The sequence below is a fragment of the Ziziphus jujuba genome, chromosome 9 (genome assembly GCF_031755915.1).
Source record: "Ziziphus jujuba cultivar Dongzao chromosome 9, ASM3175591v1".
NCBI classification, from domain to species: domain Eukaryota; kingdom Viridiplantae; phylum Streptophyta; class Magnoliopsida; order Rosales; family Rhamnaceae; genus Ziziphus; species Ziziphus jujuba.
Genome location: NC_083387.1, coordinates 29,861,578 through 29,885,581, shown reverse-complemented (window position 1 = coordinate 29,885,581; position 24,004 = coordinate 29,861,578). Strand labels below are relative to the sequence as shown.

The 24,004-nt window shown below is 36.4% G+C and overlaps 1 protein-coding gene across 1 annotated transcript; it reads right to left on the bottom strand.

Moving 5' to 3' along the window:
* Window positions 1-2,115: 2,115 nt before the first annotated feature.
* On the bottom strand, window positions 2,116-2,706 carry LOC107428014 (zinc finger protein KNUCKLES). The gene has a single exon (XM_016038455.3). It carries the CDS (start codon window positions 2,700-2,702, stop codon window positions 2,181-2,183), a length of 522 nt encoding a protein of 173 aa, XP_015893941.1. The 5' UTR covers window positions 2,703-2,706; the 3' UTR covers window positions 2,116-2,180.
* Between the last annotated feature and the right edge of the window lie 21,298 nt (window positions 2,707-24,004).

The following is a 24,004-nucleotide window of genomic DNA, read 5'->3' as shown; positions in this document are numbered from 1 at the left end:
CCAGGATGCTAGGTCACATATCCCAACAGAACAAAATCTGCTTCAAATTCTAAACTTTAACAACTGAAAATAATAATATATTAAAGCTACTTATTTTTATATTATTTTGTCAGCTCTTTATGGTACTACTTTATTAGTTAATATTTTAAAAGTTAGTACTTGAATTTGACTTCATCATCTTTTCTTTATGAGCTTTTTTATTATTGTTCAAATTTCAACAACACTAAATTTCGGTTGATTCAATATATATGATGCCTATTAAAGTCTACGTCCTAAAAGCTTTACCTTTTAGAAAGTGTGGTACTTTAACAGGTTTAGCAATTATCCAAATATTTAGAATTCACTTAAAAACGAGTGCTTGACTGTAGCTTGTCACTGTTATGTGTAATATTTCTTTTTTGTAACTCTCATATGTTGAACAAATTATTGACAGTTCATAATGTTACTCCACATTTTTTTTTTTTTTTGGGTCATGTACTTACTCCACATTGGACAGCCCTATTGAAGACGTGGTCCTGTATTAATAGAACTTGGTCACTTTTCATATGAAATTAAACAAAAAAGGTCATTGGTCGGAATAAAAGATATATCTTTCTTTTTTCCAAATATCCTTCGTATTATGATTATTATTATTATTATTATTATTATTACTTACTTACTTACTTACTTACTTAATTTTTCTCTTTTTCTTTTGTTAAATACTAGATAATATATGGAGTAATAAGGTTGCGCCAATACCGCTAAATAATAATTTTTGTATTATCTTCTAAGGGACAGAGAGGTAATTATACATTTTCGTTCCAAGCAAAGGTTCAAGTGGGACATTGCCCCCAAACTGAAATATATATTTTTTAATTAATTTATATTTAGGCCATTTCCCTCTTATGCATTTTTATGATTATTGGATTAGGTCTACGCTAAGGAGTCCAATCAAAATTATATTATATTATATTATATTATATGTATATGAATATTTATATGGGAGAGTCGATATAAACATTGACAACTATATATTTTAGTGTAATAAGTTGTTCTGTTTTAGAAATTTGTTTTTTTCCTCAGCTTTTTTTAGTGTCTGAAATCAGTGGGAAAGTACTAAAGCAACCTCAAGCTAAGATAACGGAAAAGACTGAATTACCTATCGCACCTATGCTTCAGTCAATTTCACCAAATCACCACTAAACACATATCCTCTGCAATATTCTATATACACGATAAATCAATCACACATCATCATATCATCACCTCATCAAACTAAACAAAACTCCCATTTCGATCAAAGCCCTCCAATTAATACACTGACTTTTCCCAACAAATATTGATTAAAATATTCACAACCTCTCGTATTTTGTTTACCGCAGCAAATAAATTTGATGAACAAACTAGAGAAAATAAAAAGACAATATATATTCTTTCATTTTTTTGGAATTTCCTCAGCAAACCCAGCAAATAGCTTTAATCAACAATGGTGATTAAAACAGGCTCGGAGATTTTGTTGAACCCAAAACACAAACAATTCCTAGGGTAATTTTGATTGAGCATCATGTATGCGATCATGATTTCAATGCAATGGCAACATACATGAATCCACATTCCACATCATGTGTACATGCATATATATGAAATAGAAACATAGACACGCATTCATACATACCCATTGGAACACATTACTGAAAGGAATAAAGAACGAAGAGGAGAAAACAGGGTTCAAACTTAAAATCTACTCTTTTAACATATATATATATATATATATATATAAGTTAGCATCAAAGGTGTAACATTAATGGATAAGTTCTAAAACATAATTACCATTAACCCCCTCGCCCCCTTCTACATTAAACATCGATCTAGAATACCTAATCCATCTCAACTCCGTACGGCCCTTTACAACCTGAAACTCAAACTCTCACCTCATGATCATGACATTAAATCATCTCTCATGTTCAAGCTTTTAAACCTCATCTCTCTCTCTCTCTATCTTTCTCTCTCTCTAATATATATATATATATATATATATAAATGTAAATATATATTAACCATTTTTGCCTCATTTTATACCTTCCCGTTGCCATTTCCAAACTCATTTTAAAGTCTAAAAACTACCCACTAAACAGGCCAAAAAAAAAAAAATCATGTTCGAAATGGAAAAAAGAAGAAGAGGAGAAAGAGTGAGAGAGAGTTCAAAGGCGGAGAGTGAGGTCGAGGTGATCAATGTTTCCACGGTCACCAACATCAACGGTGGGATATGGAGCATCTGGTGTTGAGCCGCCCTGATGATACTGACATTGAAGACCACCACCACCAAAAGGCACAGCAGAAGAGCTCGAACCCATGATCTGAGAATGGTACTGGAAAGGGGGGTGGGTACCATGGACGACCGAGGAATGGGAATGGTCCAGCCAATACTGGTCCAGAAATCTGCCATGAGCCGCTCCTTGCTCTACAGGCGGCTCAGGCTGGAGTCGAGCCAAGTGGGTTTCTGCCGGATAGCCTCTGCGAGCGGCGGCTCGCTCTCTTTTGTGGGCGTTCTGGTGGCCTCCGAGGGCTTGAGAGGTGTAGAACTTGCGAGGGCAGTAAAGACAGGGGAAAAGGCGAGAAGGAGTTGGAGGGTGGTGAGATTGGGAGGAGGTTTTCCTTGTTGGTTTGGAGGAAGAAGATGGCAACTGGTTCAGGAAATCGTAGACAGTTGGATTGTCCGCCATTGTTGAGGGGGGCTTCAGAGAGCAGAGAAGGACGAAGGACGAAGTGGGTTTTGTTTTTGCCGAGAGCAAAAAAAAAAAAAAAAAAAAAAAAAAAAAAAAGTGGAAAGCTTTGAGGTGAGACTTGAGAGGGGCTTTCATGGGTTTTAGAGGGGTTTTTTTTTTTGTCCGTATGTACAACCACAATTTCTCGAATATGATTGGCTCTTCTCAAAATGACGGATTTACCCTTAACTGACTTTTAATACTTATCTATTCTAATATTATTTATAATAGGTATGTACTTTGCATATTCCACCTATATGTAAAAAGGAACTGTGTGTGTCTAACTGCAACTGAAACTGAGTGTGAGTCCTTATTAATAAAAATATATATATATATATAATAATAATTTTTTTATTATGAGGAGAAGAAAAAAAAAAAGGTCACTTGTTTTCACCATACCGTAGGCAGATTCATTTTCATAGATTAAACTGTTTTTGATACTATTTCAAACATTTTGCCATTTTGTCAGGAAAGAAAACAACAACATATGCAATTTTTATAAATGAAAGAATCAAATGAGCATGTAAAAAAAATTATATATCAGTACCGCATCCTTGTCTCTAGGACCATAAAGCGCTGGTGGTAGGAGTAGGAGTAGGAGTAGGAGGAGTGGCAGTGAAAGAGGGTATGGTGGGGGGTCCTACTTGTACACGGGGCTATAAGGAGACAAAATGAGATCATGGTTGAAACGAAAGAAATTAAATGGACACGCGTACAGCCTATAATAATTTGATATTCACATAGGAAAGGCTCATTGTCCCATCACACCATTCAAAACCCCAACCCACCCGGAACTACTGGATCCAAGTGTCCATATTTTTATTTTTATTTTTTTTGTGTGTATAATTTTGTTATTAGCAAATTTACAAGCACATATCATGGTAAGCTTTTTTCAATTATATCTAAATGTAAAATGATCAGCTACTACTCGATCAAAGTGTCCACATTTTGTTTGTGTAATTTTGTTATAGTAAATTTACATATACACATTATAGTAGGCTTCTTCTAATTATTAAATTTTTTTTGGGGCCCAAGCCTTCTTTAAATTAGATCTAGATATGATTGGGCTATGTTTTTTTATAACAAGATTGAATATGTGCGTGCGTGCGTGCAAAGTTTTTTATAACAAGACCGTATATATAATATTTTGCATATTTTATTTTTTGTTTTGGGTAAGATTTCAGATTATATGCCGTTATAATGGCTAATATATAAATGGGAAAAAAAAAAAGAGAAAAGATTAACATTAAAAAGAGAGAGAAAAAGCAAGGGTAAAATTGGAAATAAGAAAAGAAGGTAATGAGGATGGCGATGATCAGAAACAGAAAACAGAAGTAGTCCGTTTGATGATGATGATGATGAGAGTACAAAAAAAGGTGAACAGTCGGTTGTGTGCCCGCGATATCAACAAAGCATTTCCCTCTCTGAATTTCTGGGCTTTTAAGAGCGAACAGGGTGTGCGCATGCAGAGCCAAGAGAGAGAACGAGCCTCCAGTACAGTACACTCTACACACCGGACCAAAAAGCCACAAGGACAATCAAGGACACGTAGTGCATTCCGATTGGTGCATCACCAAAATCAGAGCGTCTCTGTTATCATCATAATCCTAAGGTTCACATCAGTTGCTGCTACTCTGATCACACTCTCTCCTCCTCAGGCTCAGACTCAGAGTGAGGGAGATCACCACTGCTACCACTACTACAACAACGTACTGTAGCCGCAGAGAAAAAAGAGTGAGTGAGAAAGTGAGGAGAGAGAGAGAGAGGGAACAAACACCAAACAGAAAAATATTCCTTTTCGTTGCTAACTCATCATCAAATCACAGCTCATGAAGGGCCACGTCGACTTGACCCCTTGAGTGACCGACTCACTTGCTTTCAAGTTTTTTTTTTTTATTTTTTTTTATTTTTTTATTTTAAATCTCATCACTTGCTTTTAGCTTTAAACATACACTATATAACACAGCTCTAAACCCCATGCATCGTTATAATCATAATAATGTTGAACTGGCTAGATACCTGTAAATTTGTACACTTTACATTATCATCACTATCGTGGCGTTTCGTTAGTTGTTCTTGTTCTAGCTAGCATATAGATTGAACTTACCATTTTTTCTTTATACTTTACAGTTTTTTTCTAACTATATATGGTTTTTTTTTTTTTCCCTAACTATAAAGTTGGTAATGTTGTCCATTGTATCAAACTTTTAAATATATATATATATATATTCACAAAAATACAAATAAAAATGTAATGTTACAAATAATATTATTAAAAAATAATTTAAAAACTATGTACTCATTTACTATCCGTCGATTTTATATAAACCACATGATGAACCATTCTTGTATTTTGATTAATTGTCCGGTATATAGTTAACAAGCTATACCATATGAAATGATGAACCATTCTTGTATTTTGATTGACCGACCGGTACATAATTAATAAGTTATACCATATGAAATTCATGACTTTCGTATTAATATGAAAATATCAGTATTTATTTATTTATTTATTTTTATTTTTGGGTACAAGACTTGATAAAATTAATTATACTGCGAAGATCACTTCAATTTTGCTATTTCTAATATATATATATATATATAAATATATTTTTCTAATTGATCATATTTCCAACATATATCACTTTCTAAGTAGCAGGGCTATTGGGTGTGGGATCATAAGAAAGAAGAACGTATTTCCCAAAAACAAAAAAAGAAAAAAAGAAAAAAAAAGTAATGATTTTGGTTCTTTTTTGTTTTATTTCCTTTTTGTTATTAACAAGGGCTTTTAGGATGATTACTGGGGGAAATAGTGCTAACGTGGCTTCATGTATTGATTTGAAATTAACAAATAATGAATATAATTTTGTTAGCAAGGAAAAATGGTGGAATCATTAATATTAATATTTAATTCCACAGACGTCCAACGAATCAATGAATATATGACAAAATGATTTCTAAGTTATTGTAAGATATTTGAAGTGTTTTGACCAAATTATTTGAGACATATAGTCAGCTGTGATGGGGTTTTACATCATGAATACTAACTAGCTACTGAAATAAAGTAAGTTATAACAAGATTAAAATTAGCTACAATACCATAAAAATCGTGGGTACTGATCCACTCTTTAGTTACTAGGAAAGCTAAAATAATTAAAGAAAATCCCATTTGAATCCAGTACTTTACGCTAATTTTCTACATCATCTTAATTTATATAAAATCTAGCTCAACTAAACGTTTAAAACGGATATTAATATTAAAAAAAATTGCTTCTTAATTATTACAACTCCAAATCTCACATTTCTTTCGTTTTCCCGGCAGCCAAACACGCTTCAAGTAGCAAACACTCCAGAAAGAACAAATTCACACACCTGAACCACAATCTTACCCTCCGCAACCAATATAATCACCTTCCTATAATCATCACCATCCTTATTCCTTCAAAATTTTATATTTTCTTTCAAAGTGAAAATGAAAAAAACAATCTTTTTTTATTTTTGGCTTCCAAACCACATGTGATAAGATACTTTTGGACTCTATATACTCCCAAATTTCTAACCATGCATATTACACCTTACAAAGGTTTTTTCACACAAAAGATAAGAAAGGCTTACAAATTTTGGTTTCAGATTCGGTACGAATTTTTTAGTCTTGGTTGTATAAGGCTTACAAATTAGTATGTGCACATTTTAATTTCTTAGTTACTCGAATATATATTGAAGATTGGATGAATATGTTGTGCTCTAATTAGTCAATTGAAAATTTAATTTAAGATGCCAAAATTTTATAAATGGGCAAGAACTTTCAACTGATTCGTGAGTCCCCTTTAATTAATTCATACTCAAAATTAGATAAACAATACTGTAGTTAATAGAATTGAAATTTGAGGGTTTTGTGCATCTACAAAGTAGGAAGGTCTCACATAAAAACATCTTTAAATGAGCTTGATCAATTGGCTATCATATAGTCTATACTTGAACAAATTGGGTCCACAACTCCAAGGAAAGCCTATTTTGAGGGAGGGTAAGAATAACATTAGTTTTTGAAACAGACTCTCAAGCAAGACATTGTATTTTTCAATTTTCATAAACTTCTACCATCATTACTAAAATAAAGTAATGGAGGGTCTAAAGCGGTAAAATATCCAAACAAATCTTACTAATTAAAGAGTCAATTGGTATTATTGAGAATGAAGAAACAAGACATAGTAGAAACAATGATAAACCAAAAGGGAGAATGCCCCCTAAACTTCGTTTGATTTTTTGTTTCATTCTTAACTGGCTGTACTTGTTAGGAAACATCAATTGGAAACATATTCAAAAACTAATTGGACATTCTCAGAGGTCAGAACCATATATATTCACATTCTATAATTTCCAAATGTTTAGAGAAATAGTTTTATGCTGCCCTATATAGACTGATATCACTTTCTTATAAGATTAAACCCAGGGTTAATATATTTTATTACCAAAAAAAAAAAAAGAAAGAAAGAAAAAAACTATATATTTCATTTGCTATCAAATTATTGTGTTAAAAATGACAAAATTATAGATAATATTTGAGGCCCATGAGTATGAGTTTCGTTATTACAAGCTTTGGTCCCTATTCCGTAAACCAAAGAAACAGGATGTGAGCATGCAGAACTGCGAGAGAGAAAGAGACTCCAAGTAAAGTACATTCCGGCCCAAAAGCACATGAGCTCGTAGTGCAGTATGATCGGTGCATAGAAAATCAGCGCCCCTCATCATCATCATCATCATCAGGCTCAGATCAGTTGCTCATCTGATTCTCATCTGATCTGATCACACTCTCCTCCCCTCAAAAACACCAAACAGAAAATACTCCTTTTTTCATTTTCATTGCCACCACATCAAACCACAGTTCATGGAAAGCCACGTCGACTTGACCCCTCGAGTAGGTTGCTTTCAAGTTTACATTCACAAATGCAGCTCTAAACCCCATGCATGTGTAATAATAATAAAACTAACGAGATATAAGTAAAATGTCAAAAAATAAAATAATAATTATTATATTAATAATTTGTAATTTCATGGAAAAGTTGGGCAATTTAAAAAGTGTTGATAAGAGGATGTTTAACATGTAAAGAAACATTATTGATTTTATCAATTAAGTCATTTTTATTGATTAAAGTAGAAGGCTAGCAAGCAATCAAAACCGTTATGATAAATGACAAATTAAATTTGAATTTCACTATTTTAGAAAAATATAATTTTAATTTGAATTCCATTGTATATTCTCTTCTATATATATATATGCATCTAAATTTGTTGTAAAACTTATCCCATTTTGTCCCATTTTGAAGAATGAGAGAATTTTAATAAATAAGCAGCTGTCCTTTTTTATTTTTTATTTATTTATTTATTTTTATTTTTTTTACCACCAAAACAATATTTTTAATGTCCTTTATTTTTCACGCCTCCATTTTAAACATTTTTTTTTGCGTATATTATCCAACATAAACTTGTACACATACTACATTATTATCATCATAGACATGTATTATTTGGTTGGATGTTCTAGCTATAGGATACAGATTAAACTAGACTTTCTTTTTTTTTTTTTTTGGGATTATTTTACGGTTTTTTTCCTTGTTTTTTCTAACTCTATGTTGCTCACTATAAAATTGGTAATCTTGTCCACTATATCAACTTTTATATATACATATATTCAAAAAAAAAAAAAAATGAATACTTATGTTCCAAATGTATGTATATATATTTATGAATTAAAATAATTTAAAAACTATTAATTTATATAAGCCCATATGATGAAGCCCATTGTTTTTTTTTTCTTTTTCCGATTAAGTCATTATGCATCGAAAAAGGATGGAATCAATAAAACTCTGTGAATATTAATTACACAGACCCTCTATGATAAAATGACTCTTTTAAGTTAATTTATTGTTATTATAAGATTTTTGAGGTGTGTTTTGACCATAATTAAGATACATAATCAGCTCTGATGGTTTTTCTGATGATGAATTGTAATTAGCTACTTAAATAAAGCAATTAAAAAGATTTTAGTTTGCTATGATATCATAATGCATGAGTGTGGCCTACTCTTTAACTAGTGAGAAATCAAACATAATTAAAGGATATCTCATTTGAAACAAGTGCTTTATGCTAATTTTCTATACCATCTTTATATAAAGTCTAGCTCAACTAAAAGTCTAAAACAGATAGAAATACTACAAAATTTTGCTTCTTACAACTCTAAACCTCGCATTTCTTTCACTTTCCCATCAGACAAACATATGTTTCAAGAAAATAATTAAAAAAAAACATGTTCCAAATCAAGACCGCTAAATGCATAATGCTCCTAAAACAAAAAATCAAACCACTCACCTGACCACAATCTTACCGTCCGCCACCAAACGATCACCTTCCTAGAATCACCACCATCGTTATTCCTTAATTCAAAATTATATATTTTCTATATAAAAAAAAAGAAGAAAAAGAAGAAGTTATATTAATTTTGGGGCTATCGAGCCGTGTGAACAAAATAATTGGATCCATTATCCATATTGCTTTGGATCTGTTCCAGTCCATCAACTATTGGGCCTATGGTTCTTCAGCCATGTGACCCTTTAGGCCTCAGGGCTTTGGTACTTGGGGCTTCGGTGTCAGGACCCGAGGTGGCCGAAATTTCGCCGAAAAGCTTTCGGAATTCGACTCCTCAATTCTCCCAAACCGTGGCGAATTGGAGGAAAAGGATGCTGGATTTGGATTCAGGAGGTCGGAATCAGTGGACAGGGACCGGCGGTGCAACTGGGTACTCGCCGGAACAATGACTTCCGATGAGCAGCCGCGGTCATCGGCAATCGTCGTCGGCGGCGGTGCGTGCGGTGGCCGTTGGCTGAAATTTTTGGTGGTTTTGTAGATCGAGGGGAGAGGATTCCAACGGGACCGGCGGTGAGGCAAACGGAGGCCGGACGGCGGAGAGATCGGGGTTTGAAGATTTTCAGCGCCTCGCCGGAAAACGCTCCGATCCCGGCGCGTTGGAGGTCCGATGGCCGTGAAATTTGGTGGGCTGGCCGAAAATGAGGAAGTGGTGAGGGGTGGCTAGCGCATGTGGCCGAAAAGGGGTCAAACGACGGTGGCCCACGGTGGAGGGGAAAAATCGCCGTCGAGCTTCGCCAGCTCGATTTGGGCGCGTTCGGCGACTGGCGATCGTGAGATTTTGGGGTTTGGCCGGAAATGGAAAGGCACTCCCGTCTGGCCGGCGCGTGTAGCAAGGGTCGGCTGGAAAATTGGACGATTCCGGCGGCCGGTCGTCTCTCTCTCTCTCTCCTCCCCAGCATTTTTGCCAAATAAAAGCCACCGTGGGTGATACTGTTCATCCACGTGGACCAATCAGGTGGCGACATGTGGCATTACTGTGCACTTAAGCCAGATATAATAAAATATTACGGTATCTGGCGAACTTCAAACGTCCATAACTTTTTAACCAGATGTCCAATTTAAGCGTGCCACTAGTCTATAAACTCGTATTGACGAGTACTTTACAACCATACAAGTGTCAAAATAAAATTACACAACAACAAAAAGTCAACTCCCAGCACCTTTTGGACTGTTTGCACCTCGACTTGTTTTGCCCATAACTTTCAAACCGTAGCTCCGTTTTCGACGTGCTATTAGTCTACGAACTCCGGGCATCATACACTTCTCCACGGTACCATGGTCAACTAGAAATTTCAACTGGAACAAAAAGTCAACTTTTGACCTACTGGATCAACGGTCAACCTCGGTCAACGTGCATGAATTCCAATGTGATTTGGGACGGGGTGTTAGAACTTTCCCCCCTTATAAGAATTTCGTCCTCAAAATTTCCCACGTCACTGGAACAGATAAGGATACTGATCACGCATCTGCGCTTCGGGCTCCCACGTTACTTCCTCGACTAAATGGTTCCGCCATAAAACTTTAACTAGAGAAATAGTCTTGTTACGTAGCACCGCTCCTCGCGATCCAAAATCTGCACTGGTTGCTCCACATATGAAAAGTCTTCCCTTAATTCTATGTCAGAAGTCTCGAGTACGTGTGAAGGGTCTGCAATATATTTCCGTAGCATCGAAACATGAAACACGTTGTGCACTCGGGCTAGCTCTTCCGGTAATGCCAACCTATAAGCCACAGGGCCAATCCTCTCCGTAATCTTGTAAGGTCCAATATAACGAGGACCCAACTTACCCCGTCGTCCAAAACGTATGACTCCTTTACATGGAGATAGCTTTAGGAATACCCAATCTTCTACTTCGAATTCCAAATCCTTCCTACGCACATCGGCATAACTCTTATGTCGATCTTGGGCAACCTTCAGTCGATCCTTAATGATCTTCACCTTGTCCAAGGTCATCCTCAAATACTCAGATCCAACCGCATTATTCGTTGCAAGGAGTCTCTCTTCTCCTACCTCACTCCAACATAAAGGTACCCGACATTGCCTCCCATATAAAGCTTCATACGGGGACATCCCAATACTCACCTGATAACTGTTGTTGTAGACAAATTCTATCAATGGCAATTGTTCATCCCAGCTACTGCGAAATTGCATAACACAAGACCTTAGCATGTCTTCTAATGTCTGAATTGTGCGCTCAGCTTGTCCATCAGATTGAGGGTGAAAAGCGGTGCTGTAGTTAAGTCTTGCTCCTAGTGCATCAGCCAACTTCTGCCATAGTCATGAAGTAAAATGCAGATCTCGATCGGATACGATGGCTAACGGTACTCCATGAAGACTTACAATACGTTGCACGAACAACTGGGCTAACTTCTCAGGTGAGAAGCGCTCTCTTACAGGTAGAAAGTGTGCTGACTTGGTAAGACGATCGATGATTACCCAAATGCCGTCGTACCTTCTAGGTGTGGGAGGAAGCTTGAATACAAAGTCCATGTTGAGTTCTTCCCATTTCCACATGGGAATAGGTAAGGATTGGAGTAGTCTTGAAGGCTTCTGTCTTTCTGCCTTTACTTGTTGACAAATTAAGCACTTTGATACAAAATCTGCCACTTCTCTCTTCATGCCAATCCACCAATAATACTTAACAAGCGTTCGGTACATTTTGGTACTTCCAAGATGCATCGCATACATCGAGCTATGCGCCTATTCTAAGATCTCCTTCTTGAGTTCTGGGATATCAGGAACGCAAAGTCGTCCTTTATACACGAGGGCTCCATCCTTCCTTCTGGAAAACTCCGGATCAAGACCTTCTTGTACCTTGCCCTTAATTGTTCTCAATTTAGGATCTTCCATTTGAGTCTCCAATATACGATCCACCAACACCGGTCGCACCTGAAAACTAACCATAAGAACTCCCGAAGGATGCATATGCATTAACACCCCCATCTTCTTTAACTCCACCATGAGAGGTAGTTGGATGGCTTGGATGCAAGCAAGAGATCCGATAGCCTTCCTACTCAAAGCATCTACCACTACGTTCGCCTTGCCTGGGTGATAATCAATCACACAGTCATAATCCTTCAATAACTCCATCCATCTCCTTTGCCTCATATTTAACTCCTTCTGAGTGAAAATGTACTTGAGGCTTTTGTGGTCGGTATAAATTTGGCATGTGGCCCCATACAAGTAGTGTCTCCACTTCTTTAAAGCAAAGACTACTGCCGCCAATTCTAAGTCATGCGTAGGGTAATTCTGTTTGTGCTGCTTCAATTACCGTGATGCGTACGCTACCACCCTTTGATTCTGCATTAGCACGCAACCCAACCCTTGATGGGATGCATCACAATAGACTTTAAAACCTTCATTCCCATCAGGTAAAGTTAAGACAGGCGCAGATGTTAACCTTTGCTTCAACTCCTGAAAACTCTGTTCACATCTGTTCGTCCAACTAAATTCAACGTTCTTTCGGGTTAAGTTATGAAGCGGTCCAGTAATTCTCGAAAACCCTTCTATAAAACGACGGTAGTATCCCGCTAATCCAAGAAAACTTCGTACTTCCTTCACAGTGGTAGGGCGTTCCCAACTCAACACTGCCTTCACCTTATTGGGATCCACATAGATGCCTTCGGCCGACACGATATGTCCGACAAAACCCACTTGATTTAACCAGAATTCATACTTGTCGAACTTAGCATATAGCTGATGCTGCCTTAGAGTTTGGAGCACTCTCTTCAAATGCCTCACGTGCTCTTCTTGGCTCCTTGAATAGATCAGGATGTCATCTATGAATACAATGACAAAACGATCCAAGTACGAACGAAACACCCTATTCATCAAATCCATAAAAGCTGCTGGGGCATTGGTGAGTCCGAACGACATCACTAGGAATTCATAATGTCCGTACCTCGTCCTAAAGGCAGTCTTAGGAATGTCCAACTCTCGGATCCTTAACTGATGGTATCCAGACCTCAAGTCGATCTTGGAAAACACCTTGGCACCTTGGAGTTGGTCAAATAGATCATCTATCCTTGGCAACGGATAGCGATTAGGGATGGTTACCTTATTAAGTTGTCGGTAGTCTATGCACAGTCTTAGACTACCATCTTTCTTCTTCACAAACAAAACTGGAGCTCCCCATGGCGATATGCTTGGTCTAATAAACCCCTTATCTACCAAATCTTGCAATTGGACCTTTAGCTCCCTTAGCTCCACTGGAACCATCCGATACGGCGGTAGAGAAATAGGCACGGTACCCGGAATTAATTCAATGGGAAAGTCGACTTCCCTTTCCGGAGGCAATCCTGGTAACTCCTCAGGAAACACATCCGGAAAATCCCGCATAACGGGCATGTCTTCCAACCTGACCCCACTTACTCGGGTATCTATCACATGAGCCAAATACCCTCCGCAACCCTTATTCAGTAGCTTCTTGGCGGTAAGGGTAGATATCAACCTCGGCAAGGGCCTTCCAACTTCCCCACGGAATACCACTTCAGGCAAACCTGGCCTCCTGAATGTAACTTCTTTGCTAAAACAATCTACGGATGCATGGTTCCTTGCCAACCAATCCATGCCCAGGATTACATCAAGTCCGGATAGATCTAACAGGATCAAGTCCGCTTCTATCACTTGATCTTCGATGCAGAAGAAACACTCCTTGATCAACTGGCTAGGCCACAAGGATTCTTCTGTAGGAATGGTTATTTCTAACAGACATTCTAAAGGAGTAGGGGTCATACCGACCCGAACGACAAATTCTCTTGAGATAAATTAATGTGTTGCTCCCGGGTCTATAAGCACACGTGCGTCATTACCAAAAATATTCAAAGTACCTGTGACAACGTCAGGCATAGTCTTGGCTTCCTGCTGCGTCATAGCAAACACCCGACCTTGACCTGTCTACTGGGGTTTCCTTCCTCTACCTCGACTCGATCCTGCAGACGGTTGAGCTGATCCCGAAGAAGCTCCTACTGCCTGACTCCCCTGGGAACTCTGACCCGGAAATACACCAGTATGTTGTGCCCGTCGACCTGCCCCTAGCACACTGCCACTACCATAAGGGCACTCCCTCCTTATGTGGCCTGGCTGCCCACACTGAAAGCATAAACCATCCATTTGACACGGGGCAGAATGCTTCCTCCTACAAATTGGACAAATCCGCGGAGAACCAAAGTGTGACTGTTGATACGAGCTTGTATCCCCACTGATCGAATGGCGAGCTGACTGCGGCATATGATAACTGCCTTTCCTTTGAAATCTGCCTCATGGGCTCGGTCCACCACTACCCGATGAGCCTGAGCTATGGCTTTTCTTGGACGCTCCTTGGCTAGGTGCTCCACTGTATGAACCTTCGAATGATCTGCGCCTCGAGGGTTTACGCATCTCCACCTGTCTTTCTAACTCCAACGCTGCATCCCTGGCGGACTGATAGGTGGGATGTACTGATCTAGCAAGGTTGAGGGCTATGTTTTCATTCAGACCATCTATGAACCTCACCTTCTTTGCATGATTGTCTGGAATCATGTGCATGCAGAATTCGGATAGCTCCCGAAATCTTCTCTCGTACTCGAACACTATCATGTTCCCCTGTCGCAGTTCATCGAACTCTCTCCTTCTTGCCTCACGGTAGGCAGGAGGACAATACTTAGTAGAGAAGGCAACCTTAAACTGATCCCACGTATGCCTTCTGCGAGTCTTTTCTACTTGCCACCACTTCCGGGCGTCTCCTTCTAGCAAGAAACCAGAGATTCTTACCATATCCTCGTCGGGGCACTACATCCCCTCTTCCAGGATTTTCTCTATGTTGGATAGCCAATTTATGGCTGCAACTGGGCCTCAGCTTCCATCCAAATTCACGGCTCCCAAACGTCGAGCTTGATCCACGGATCGATTACTAGAGCTTGAACCTCCTAAGGCTCGAGTCAGTTGAGAGATAAGTTGCCTAAGGCTCATTCGACTCCCGGAACTCTCAGCTGAGCGTTCCCGAGTACTACGTGCGTCTCGCCTACTCATCGTAGCAGATTCTGAGGAAACAACAAGAGTTTAGAAATAAAGACACTTAAGCACGACTACAAAAGGAAGAAATTTACGGATGGGCTGTACAGCAAAGCACAGTCCCTTAGGATTACAAGAACCTATGCTCTGATACCAACTGTCACGACCCGAGGTGGCCAGAATCTCGTCGGAAAGATTTTGGGATTCGACTCCTTAATTCTTCGAAACCATCATGAATTGGAGGAAAAGGATGACAGATTTGGATTCAGGAGGTCGGAATTAGTGGACAGGGACCGGCGGTGCAACTGGGTACTCGCCGGAACAGTGACTTCCGGCGAGCCCCCGCGGTCACCAGCAACCGTCGTCGGCAGCAGCGCATGAGGTGGCCGTTGGCTGATATTTTTGGCAATTTTGTAGATCAAGGGGAGAGGATTCCAACGTGACCGGTGGTGAGGCAAACGGAGGCCGGACGGCGGAGAGATCAGGGTTTGAAAATTTTCGGCGCTTCGCCGAAAAACGCTCCGATCCCGGTGCGTCGGAGGTCCGGTGGCCATGAAATTTGGTGGGTTGACCGAAAATGAGGAGGTGGTGAGGGGTGGCTGGCACATGTAGCCTAAAAATGGCCGGAAAGGGGCCAAACAGCGGTGGTCGGTAGTGGAGGGAAAAAATCACCGTCGAGCTTCGCTGGCTCGATCTGGGCACGTCCGGCGACCGGGGGTCGTGAGATTTTGGGGTTTGGCCGGAAATGGGAAGGCGCTCCCATCTGGCCAGCGCGTGTAGCAAGGGTCGGCAGGAAAATTGGACGATTCCGACGGCCGGTCGTCTCTCTCTCTCTCTCTCTCTCTCTCTCTCCTTCCCAGTGTTTTTGCCAAATAAAAGCCACCGTGGGTGACACTGTTCATCCACGTGGACCAATCAGGTGGCGACACATGGCATTACTGTGCACGTAAGCCAGATATAATAAAATATTACGGTATCCGGCGAACTTCAAATGTCCATAACTTTTTAACCAGATGTCCAATTTAAGCGTGCCACTAGTCTATGAACTCGTATCGACGAGTACTTTACAACCATATAAGAGTCAAAACAAAATTACACAACAACAAAAAGTCAACTCCTGGCACCTTTTGGACTGTTTGCACCTCGACTTGTTTTGCCCATAACTTTCAAACCATAGCTCCGTTTTCGACGTGCTACTAGTCTACGAACTCGGGGCATCATGCACTTCACCACGGTACCATGGTCAACTAGAAATTTCAACTGGAACAAAAAGTTAACTTTTGACCCACTCGATCAACGGTCAACCTCGATCAACGTGCACGAATTTCAATGTGATTTGGGATGGGGTGTTACATTCGGTATCAATTTTAGAACGGTCAGAGGATAATATTGCTGACGTTCCAAAGTAGCTTAGTTAGTTGATTTCCAAGTAAACCAATAATAAAATATAGGGACCATGGAGAATGATTGAATCGATAATATTAAACTCTTTGTCAAATATTACATAGACAATCCACTGAATCAAGGAATATATAATTGCATTGCACTCTTAAACCAAAAGAAAAAAATGCATAGTTAATGTTAAATATTTGAAGATTAGATGACCTAATTAAGTATTTTAACCAAAATTAACATGTACGTGTGAGAAGCAGACTGGAAAACTAGCAAATATCTCAATTTCATATCCTTGCCTCATCCAAAAATAGAACTCGAGATACCTTCAATGATCTCATGAATGGTTAATAAAAAGAATTAGCTTCAAGTTATGTCTCTTTTTCTGAACCAGACTGTAATGCACTTCTTTCCCATATACAAAAACAAAAATGGAGAAAAAAAATTAAAAAAATGATGAATCAACAAAATACATGAAGTTGAATAGATGTGGCAATTTGGATCATGACACAGTGACATGACTTGAAAACTATACGGAGTAAATGGGTTTGGGTTTATTATAAATGGGTTCAGATCATAATCGGATCAACCTGTTTAACACGATTATTAATTATGTCATTTTCGGATTGATCTATTTAACTCGAAATTGATCCGTTATTACCTATTTATTAAACGTGTCAATTTCAATCTGACACTATTATATACCTATTACAACCCATTTAAATTTAATTTTAAATTATAATTTTATCCGTAATATAATATTTAATAACTAAAAAATATTATAAATTAAAAAGTTTATAAAAACAATTTTCTGTTAATAATTTTTTAAAGACAAAAAATAAATCTTTAACAAAACAAAAATAAAAACATAAAAAAATAGGTTAGTTTTCGGATTAATAGGTTAATTTTCGGGTTAATATGTTAGTTTTCGGATTAATGCATCAATTTTAAGTTAACAGGTTAATATGTCAACACAACTCGTTAAAGTAATCGTATTAAATGGGTCATGTCGTGTTAACCTGTTTATTAGTGTTTTAGGTACCTGACACGATTAATAAATAGGTCGTGTTTAGTTAGATATTTTTGACACGATTATTAAACGGATTAACACAAACACGACCCATGAACACGAATTGTCAGATCTAAAGTTGAAGACCAAACTAGTGAGTGTGTGTTTGTGTGTGTGGTATATAACTATATACATATTTTAAAACAAAAGTTGTTCCTTGCGATCACTTGGCTACGAACAAAGCCGAAAATTTAAGTCAAAATAGAGACAATTATTAAAGATATTACGATCAGCAAATAAAATCTTTAATAATTAATTATTAATACACCTCAGACAATGAGTTAATCAGCCCTAATTTCATTTGCTTTTGCTTTTCCCTTTCAGAGAATAATGCTTAAGTGACATAAGTAGATGTTTGGTTTGAGAGTCCCTACAAATTTTTTAGGCTTCGTCGTATAAGGCCTAAAAATTAATGTGTACATTTTAATTTATTAGTTACCTTTGTTTTTTGAGAAGAATTTATTAGTTACTTGAAGAAATCTTGGGGATTGGATGAGTATGTTGTGGTCAAATTAATCAAAAAAGGTAAATACTTTTATAGATCCTTTACTTAATTAACGGCCATAATTTAATTTATTAAAAGGCCAAAGTTTCTAAATGGGCAAGAACTTTCAGCTCATTCATGAGTCATTCTTCAATTTTATATGTATATATATATATATATATATATATATACATATATATATATATATATATATATATATATCACATAAAAATTATAGTTAATAGAATTGAAAGTAGAGGGTTTTGACCATTTATAAAGTAGGAGGGTCTCACATAAAAATTATTCAAATGAGGATGATCGAATGGCTATCATATAGCATACACTTGAATGAACTGGGTCCACAACTCCAAGGAAAGCCTATTTTGATGGAGGGAAAGAATCACTTTAGTTTTTGAAACAGACTATCAAGCTAGCATGCTATTGTATTTTACAATTTTCCAACACATTTAATATCATTAATAAAAACAAGTAACATCCAACCAAATCTCACTTATTAAACAGCCAAGTGGTATAGAGAAAGAAACAATGCATAATATAAACAAGAATTAACCAAATGGGAGAATGCATAGTAAACTTGTTTTAGGGCTGAACTTCTTAGGAAACATCATTTCGATATTAGATCCATATATATATAAATATGTACATTGTCATTCTTTGATTTCCAATTAATTAATCTTGTTTGAATTCCAAAAGGGATAACATAATTCCATGCCACAACCATTTTTGTTGAGCCTTGTATCCAAATGGTCTTCATATAAATTATTTCTTGTAAAGCTGCAGGCTTTCTAGATAACATCAATACACCAATATCAATGTTAATGTGGCAGCAAATAAGTTTGATGAAGGAATAAAGGAAAATAATTATGAAAACAGTATTATATATATATATATATACACTCTTCCATTTGTTGTTTTTGCTGAGAAAACCCAGCAAATAGCTTTATGGTGATTAAAGAGGCTTGGAGATTTTGCTTGTGTTGGTAGTGAAGACGAGGAACAAGAAAAACGAAAGAAGAAGAGGTACTTCTAGCAGCAACACTAGCCTCCACGGTGCTGTGGAAACATCAGACAGCCTCGGAACAGAGCCCGGGCTGGCCAAAGGGTATTAATACCACAAACTCTCGCTTCTTACGACACCAAACCTGAAACCTCATATTTCTTTCATTTTCCCATCTGATAAACACGCTTCAAGAAAATAATTGAAAAAACATTTTCAAGATTGAGACCGCCAATAGACAATACCCCATAAAGAAAAAATTAAATTCACCCACCTCAACCACAATCTTATCCTCTGCCACCAAACGAATCACCTTCCTATAATCATTGCCATCCTTATTCCTTAATTTAAAATTTTATATTTTCTTTCAAAAGAAATTTTTTTTAAAAAAATGAATCAGGCTGGTTGAACAATTGATCCATTATCTATATCGCTTTGGGTCTGATCTGGTGGGTCTTGATCCTTGGGCCGATTCCCTGGGCTGTTGGGATGGAGGCCATTAGTCTTTGGGCCTTTGGCCTCAGTGCTTTTGGTCTCCACTCCAATCCAATTGAAGGACTGTTATTGGGCGCAATAGTGTTGGCATGGCTTAGTCGCTAAGTCAATTGATTTCCAAAATGTTAAATGGTATAATATAGGAGTATGAGATGGAACCAATAGTATCCTAAACTCTTTGTCAATATTACACAGACCTCCACAGAATCAAGGAATTCATAATTGTTTGCGCTCTTAAAATGACTCAAATTATTGTTATATATTTAATGATAAGATGGCTAGTCTTTTAACCAAAATTAAGATGTGTGGAAAGCAGACTAAAGAGCTACCAAATATCACAATTGCAGGTTCACAATTCCTTGCAGTGCCTGTATGAAATTGAAAAATCCCACATTAACCATTTATTACATATATAATATAGGCACTTTGGAATCACTTTTTAACTTGTCCATATGTGAACCCCAACTCAGAAGCAAAACAAACGGTCTCCAAACTTGCTGCATAAGAGGTTTAGCCAGAGCACCACCAATGGTATAAAGCATAAGAACAACAAAAATTATACTATACTATTAGAATGCGGCAATGAACCAAGGAATTAATATATGTACATACTGCACAAATCCCATCTTCATGATCCAGCCAATCCAAAAATTACAATGGTAAACCTTTAGCTGTATATTGATGGTGAGTTGGTGAATTTTCCATATACAAGAGGAATGGTGCTTTCCAGTCACTTCGACTACAAAATAGCTAGCTACTGGTTTTCTTTATGTTTCTCACACCAGCTACTTCATTCAACTTACTTCAAAAAGAAGATAAACTATGTCACGCAGATCTTTTTAGCCAGCATTTGCATGTCTCTTACTACGACTAAATTAGTGAAATAAAGTAGTCACTAAAACAATTTGAAGTCAAATAAAGTAACTAAAAATATTCAACGGAAGTTAAGAATTCTTTGAGTAGGTCTCTTTTGATTGGGGGATATCCCAACCGAAACCGAAGGGATGTTGATCTTGCCAAAGCGAAGATTAATGAAATTGTTGAACAGTACTTATATATATATATATATAATAAGTACATTTGTTCCTGAAATTGTCAAAAAAGAAATTATAAAAAAAAAGGCTATATATATAAATATATATATATATATATATTCTAAAACTATCATTTAAAAAAAAAAAAAAAAAAAAAAAGAGAAGCTACTCCGCAAAATTTATATAGTGGTCCGTTATGCATCCAGGAAAGAGCTGAAAAATTCATCCACCAAAAAAAAAAAACAAAAAAAAGAGCAAAACTAGCATACCTAATCCGAATAAACGGACGTGATGGATCTGCTGCATAACCCGATCCGAATAAACGGACGTGATGGATCTGCTGCATAACCCAAATAAAAGGAATCGCATATGGAAGTGATTTGAACTCATTAAGGTACCAGAACTATGAAATGAACCTTCTAAGCCATTGATATCCATTTAATAATCCTGGCGCTAATTAATTGCCTGTAAATTTTTAGGGAAAGAGGTACGACTATGACCATCTAACCAACAAAATTTGAGCTATACATATGGAATGTGCCAACAAGGACTGTACTAATTAAATGCAACTTCTTTTTTTTATTTGGGGCGGTAGATGAAATCTACCTCATCCAATATTAAATGTAAATTCAATTTACCGATTTTAATTTTTTAGTGAAATTTGAAATTTAGTATAGTGACTAGGTTTTCTATGTAGAAGTCATTGAGACATCAAATTAATTGGTCAGTTCATATTGAATAAAATTTATCTAAGATCCCTGAAATAATGTATAGCCTGTCCTTCAAAATAAACATATCTAACAAATAATAATAATAATAATAAATTCACAAAAAAACAAATTTATTTCTATAAAAAATAAAATGAGATCATAGTTTGAAATATCAAATTTTCTATGAAATTTTTATTTTTTAAATATATCAAAACAAAATTTAACTGGTAAATGGAAATAAATATAATTATTATAATATCTATTGAAATATTCGATATTTGTTGATAATTTTTTAAGATATTTTTTTACACTTTTCATGAAATTTGCATTAGGTTTCTATGATGTTTTGATAAATTTTTATAGAAGTTTTTAAAAAATTTATGATTTTTTATTCAATTTTCATCCAAAATTTTTACAAATATTATTAATGTTTAATAATTTTTTATTAAATTAATATTATTGATTTTTTTTATTTTTAAATTTTTTAATAATTTTTAATGTATTTATATTTTAAATTTTTAATATTTCTAATAATATTGAAATTTTTACTATAAATAAAGAAATTATAATAAAAATTAGACAATTTTATTTTATTTTACAGATAAAAATAAATAGCACACGTTAAAAAAGAACCAACCAATGTCCAGCGACACTTTGACGTAACAATTGAAAGTGGGCCACAACAACTCTGGTGCGGCAAAAAAGTAAGCAGTTTTTTTTTTTTTTTTTTTTTTTGGTGCTAAAAGTAAGCAGTTATTGATCAATAAAAGAGGTGATGATGGTTTTGATGGTGCAGCAATATTAGGGAATGTGGGCCAGCACGGAGAAGAGGAGATGATGTGGCACTACCCTATCCCCATTTAGGAATGTCAATGGGAGGGGAGGAGTCGGTTTTTAAAATTTTATCTCGGTCCTCGTGGAAAATTTTTTATTTTATCCCTGCGGTTTTTCTCGTTTTTTTATAGACAAGGCGGAGAAGGAGATTCCCCAGTAGAGGATGGAGCAGGGTGGTTTCCCCCCCTTTTTTTTTTATTTAATCATTCATATAATTTTTTTTTTGAAAATTTATATAATTTTTTTTTATGAATAAAATGTAAATAAAGTGACCAAAATGCAACAAAAATACAGTAAAATACATCAATGTCAGGCGGCCAAAATTTAGGGCTTAATATTAGAACTTGTAAGAAAAGAAAAAAATGATGTTTTACATAAATGAAACTAGAAAAACAATTTAAAAAAGTAAATAAATATATATACAGGGTCGGGTTCGGGACGAGATGTTTATTCCCGTCCCCGGTTCGGGTTTTGAACCATTGTCCTGAGCTTGCTCCATAATCCCCATTTTTCAGAGAAAAACCGCCCTATTAGGGACAGTGTACCACGAGGATCAGATCGTGCGGGGCAAATTACCATTCCCATCCCCATTCAAAACCCCGCACCTAGTCTTTGTGAGATTTCTTAATTCATCAATGTTTTTTTTATTTGGTAATTTTTTTTTCTTTTTTGGTGAAATTAATTCATCAATGTTTATGGACTAGTTGGTAAGTATGTGAGGGAACAAAACAAGTTAATTTTACGTACTTTTTTTTTTAAACTTTTGTTCACCAAAATCTAAATTCGGCAAAAACTCCTTTTCAAGAACACCAACATCAGCAATTTTAGAAAAATATATACATACATTTACATTCTATCCCTTTCTCTATTAATTGCTGTTTCATTTATCAAATTTGACAAGTGGTAGAAGGAATTAGACAAGAACAAGAGCAGAGAATAGAGTGAGAAGCAAGTAAGCAAAGAATTAAAAGTCAATTAAGAAATGCCATAGCTATCAACATTCTTCAAGTAAAAAAAGCTATCAACATTCTGCTGCACACGCACCTACTTACATAAACACAGACTGAGTGCCACATCATCTCCTCTTTTCCATGCTGGCCCACATATCCTATTGCTTACTAGCCACACATCCATATTCCATCAAAAACATCATTGATCGCATGTGATGGCAGATATATCTATCACATGTGATATGATATTATTCGTAAGCTCAAACTCACTGAATCAAAACCATTATTCACTCTATAATAATTTTATTTATTTAACAATATCACGCAGGAAGATGAAGAAATAGTACCTGAGTTCTTTATTTGGATTTGCAAACTTTCTAAGATATTAAAATAAATAAATAAATAAAAGTATGGTTATTGATTAAAAGCAATTGTCCAACGCATTAATTATGATCATGGTAACCAAACTTAGCCGGAAATGAAAAACATTTAAAATTGGGTTGGCTTTTTTATTAATTATTTTCCGTATTGTGCTTATTGCGAAAGCACCTACTTTTTCTCAGAAAGGAAAACGTCTGATTTCCAGTTTGGCTCAGATCCAATACAGACCCAAATAAATGAATACTGAATTTTAAGGGTGGGGTCACAGATATAGGAGTGAATAAGCCAAAACCAACCCAATGTATCTGTAGATTGAAGATGGAATTGTTGTGATTTAGCTTAGATGTAAAATCTGTTCCAACTTGTTTGATTCTTGAGAAAAAAGGTGCTTGTCTTGGCCTCATAAGTTTTCCTAATTCGCTTTTACAGGTTGCATAGGTCCATACATGTAAACATTATTTACTTGTAATTAATA

Bases quoted from the DNA above. Each gene is read 5' to 3' on its own strand.
- LOC107428014 (XM_016038455.3), bottom strand. From the start codon at position 2,702: ATGGCGGACAATCCAACTGTCTACGATTTCCTGAACCAGTTGCCATCT.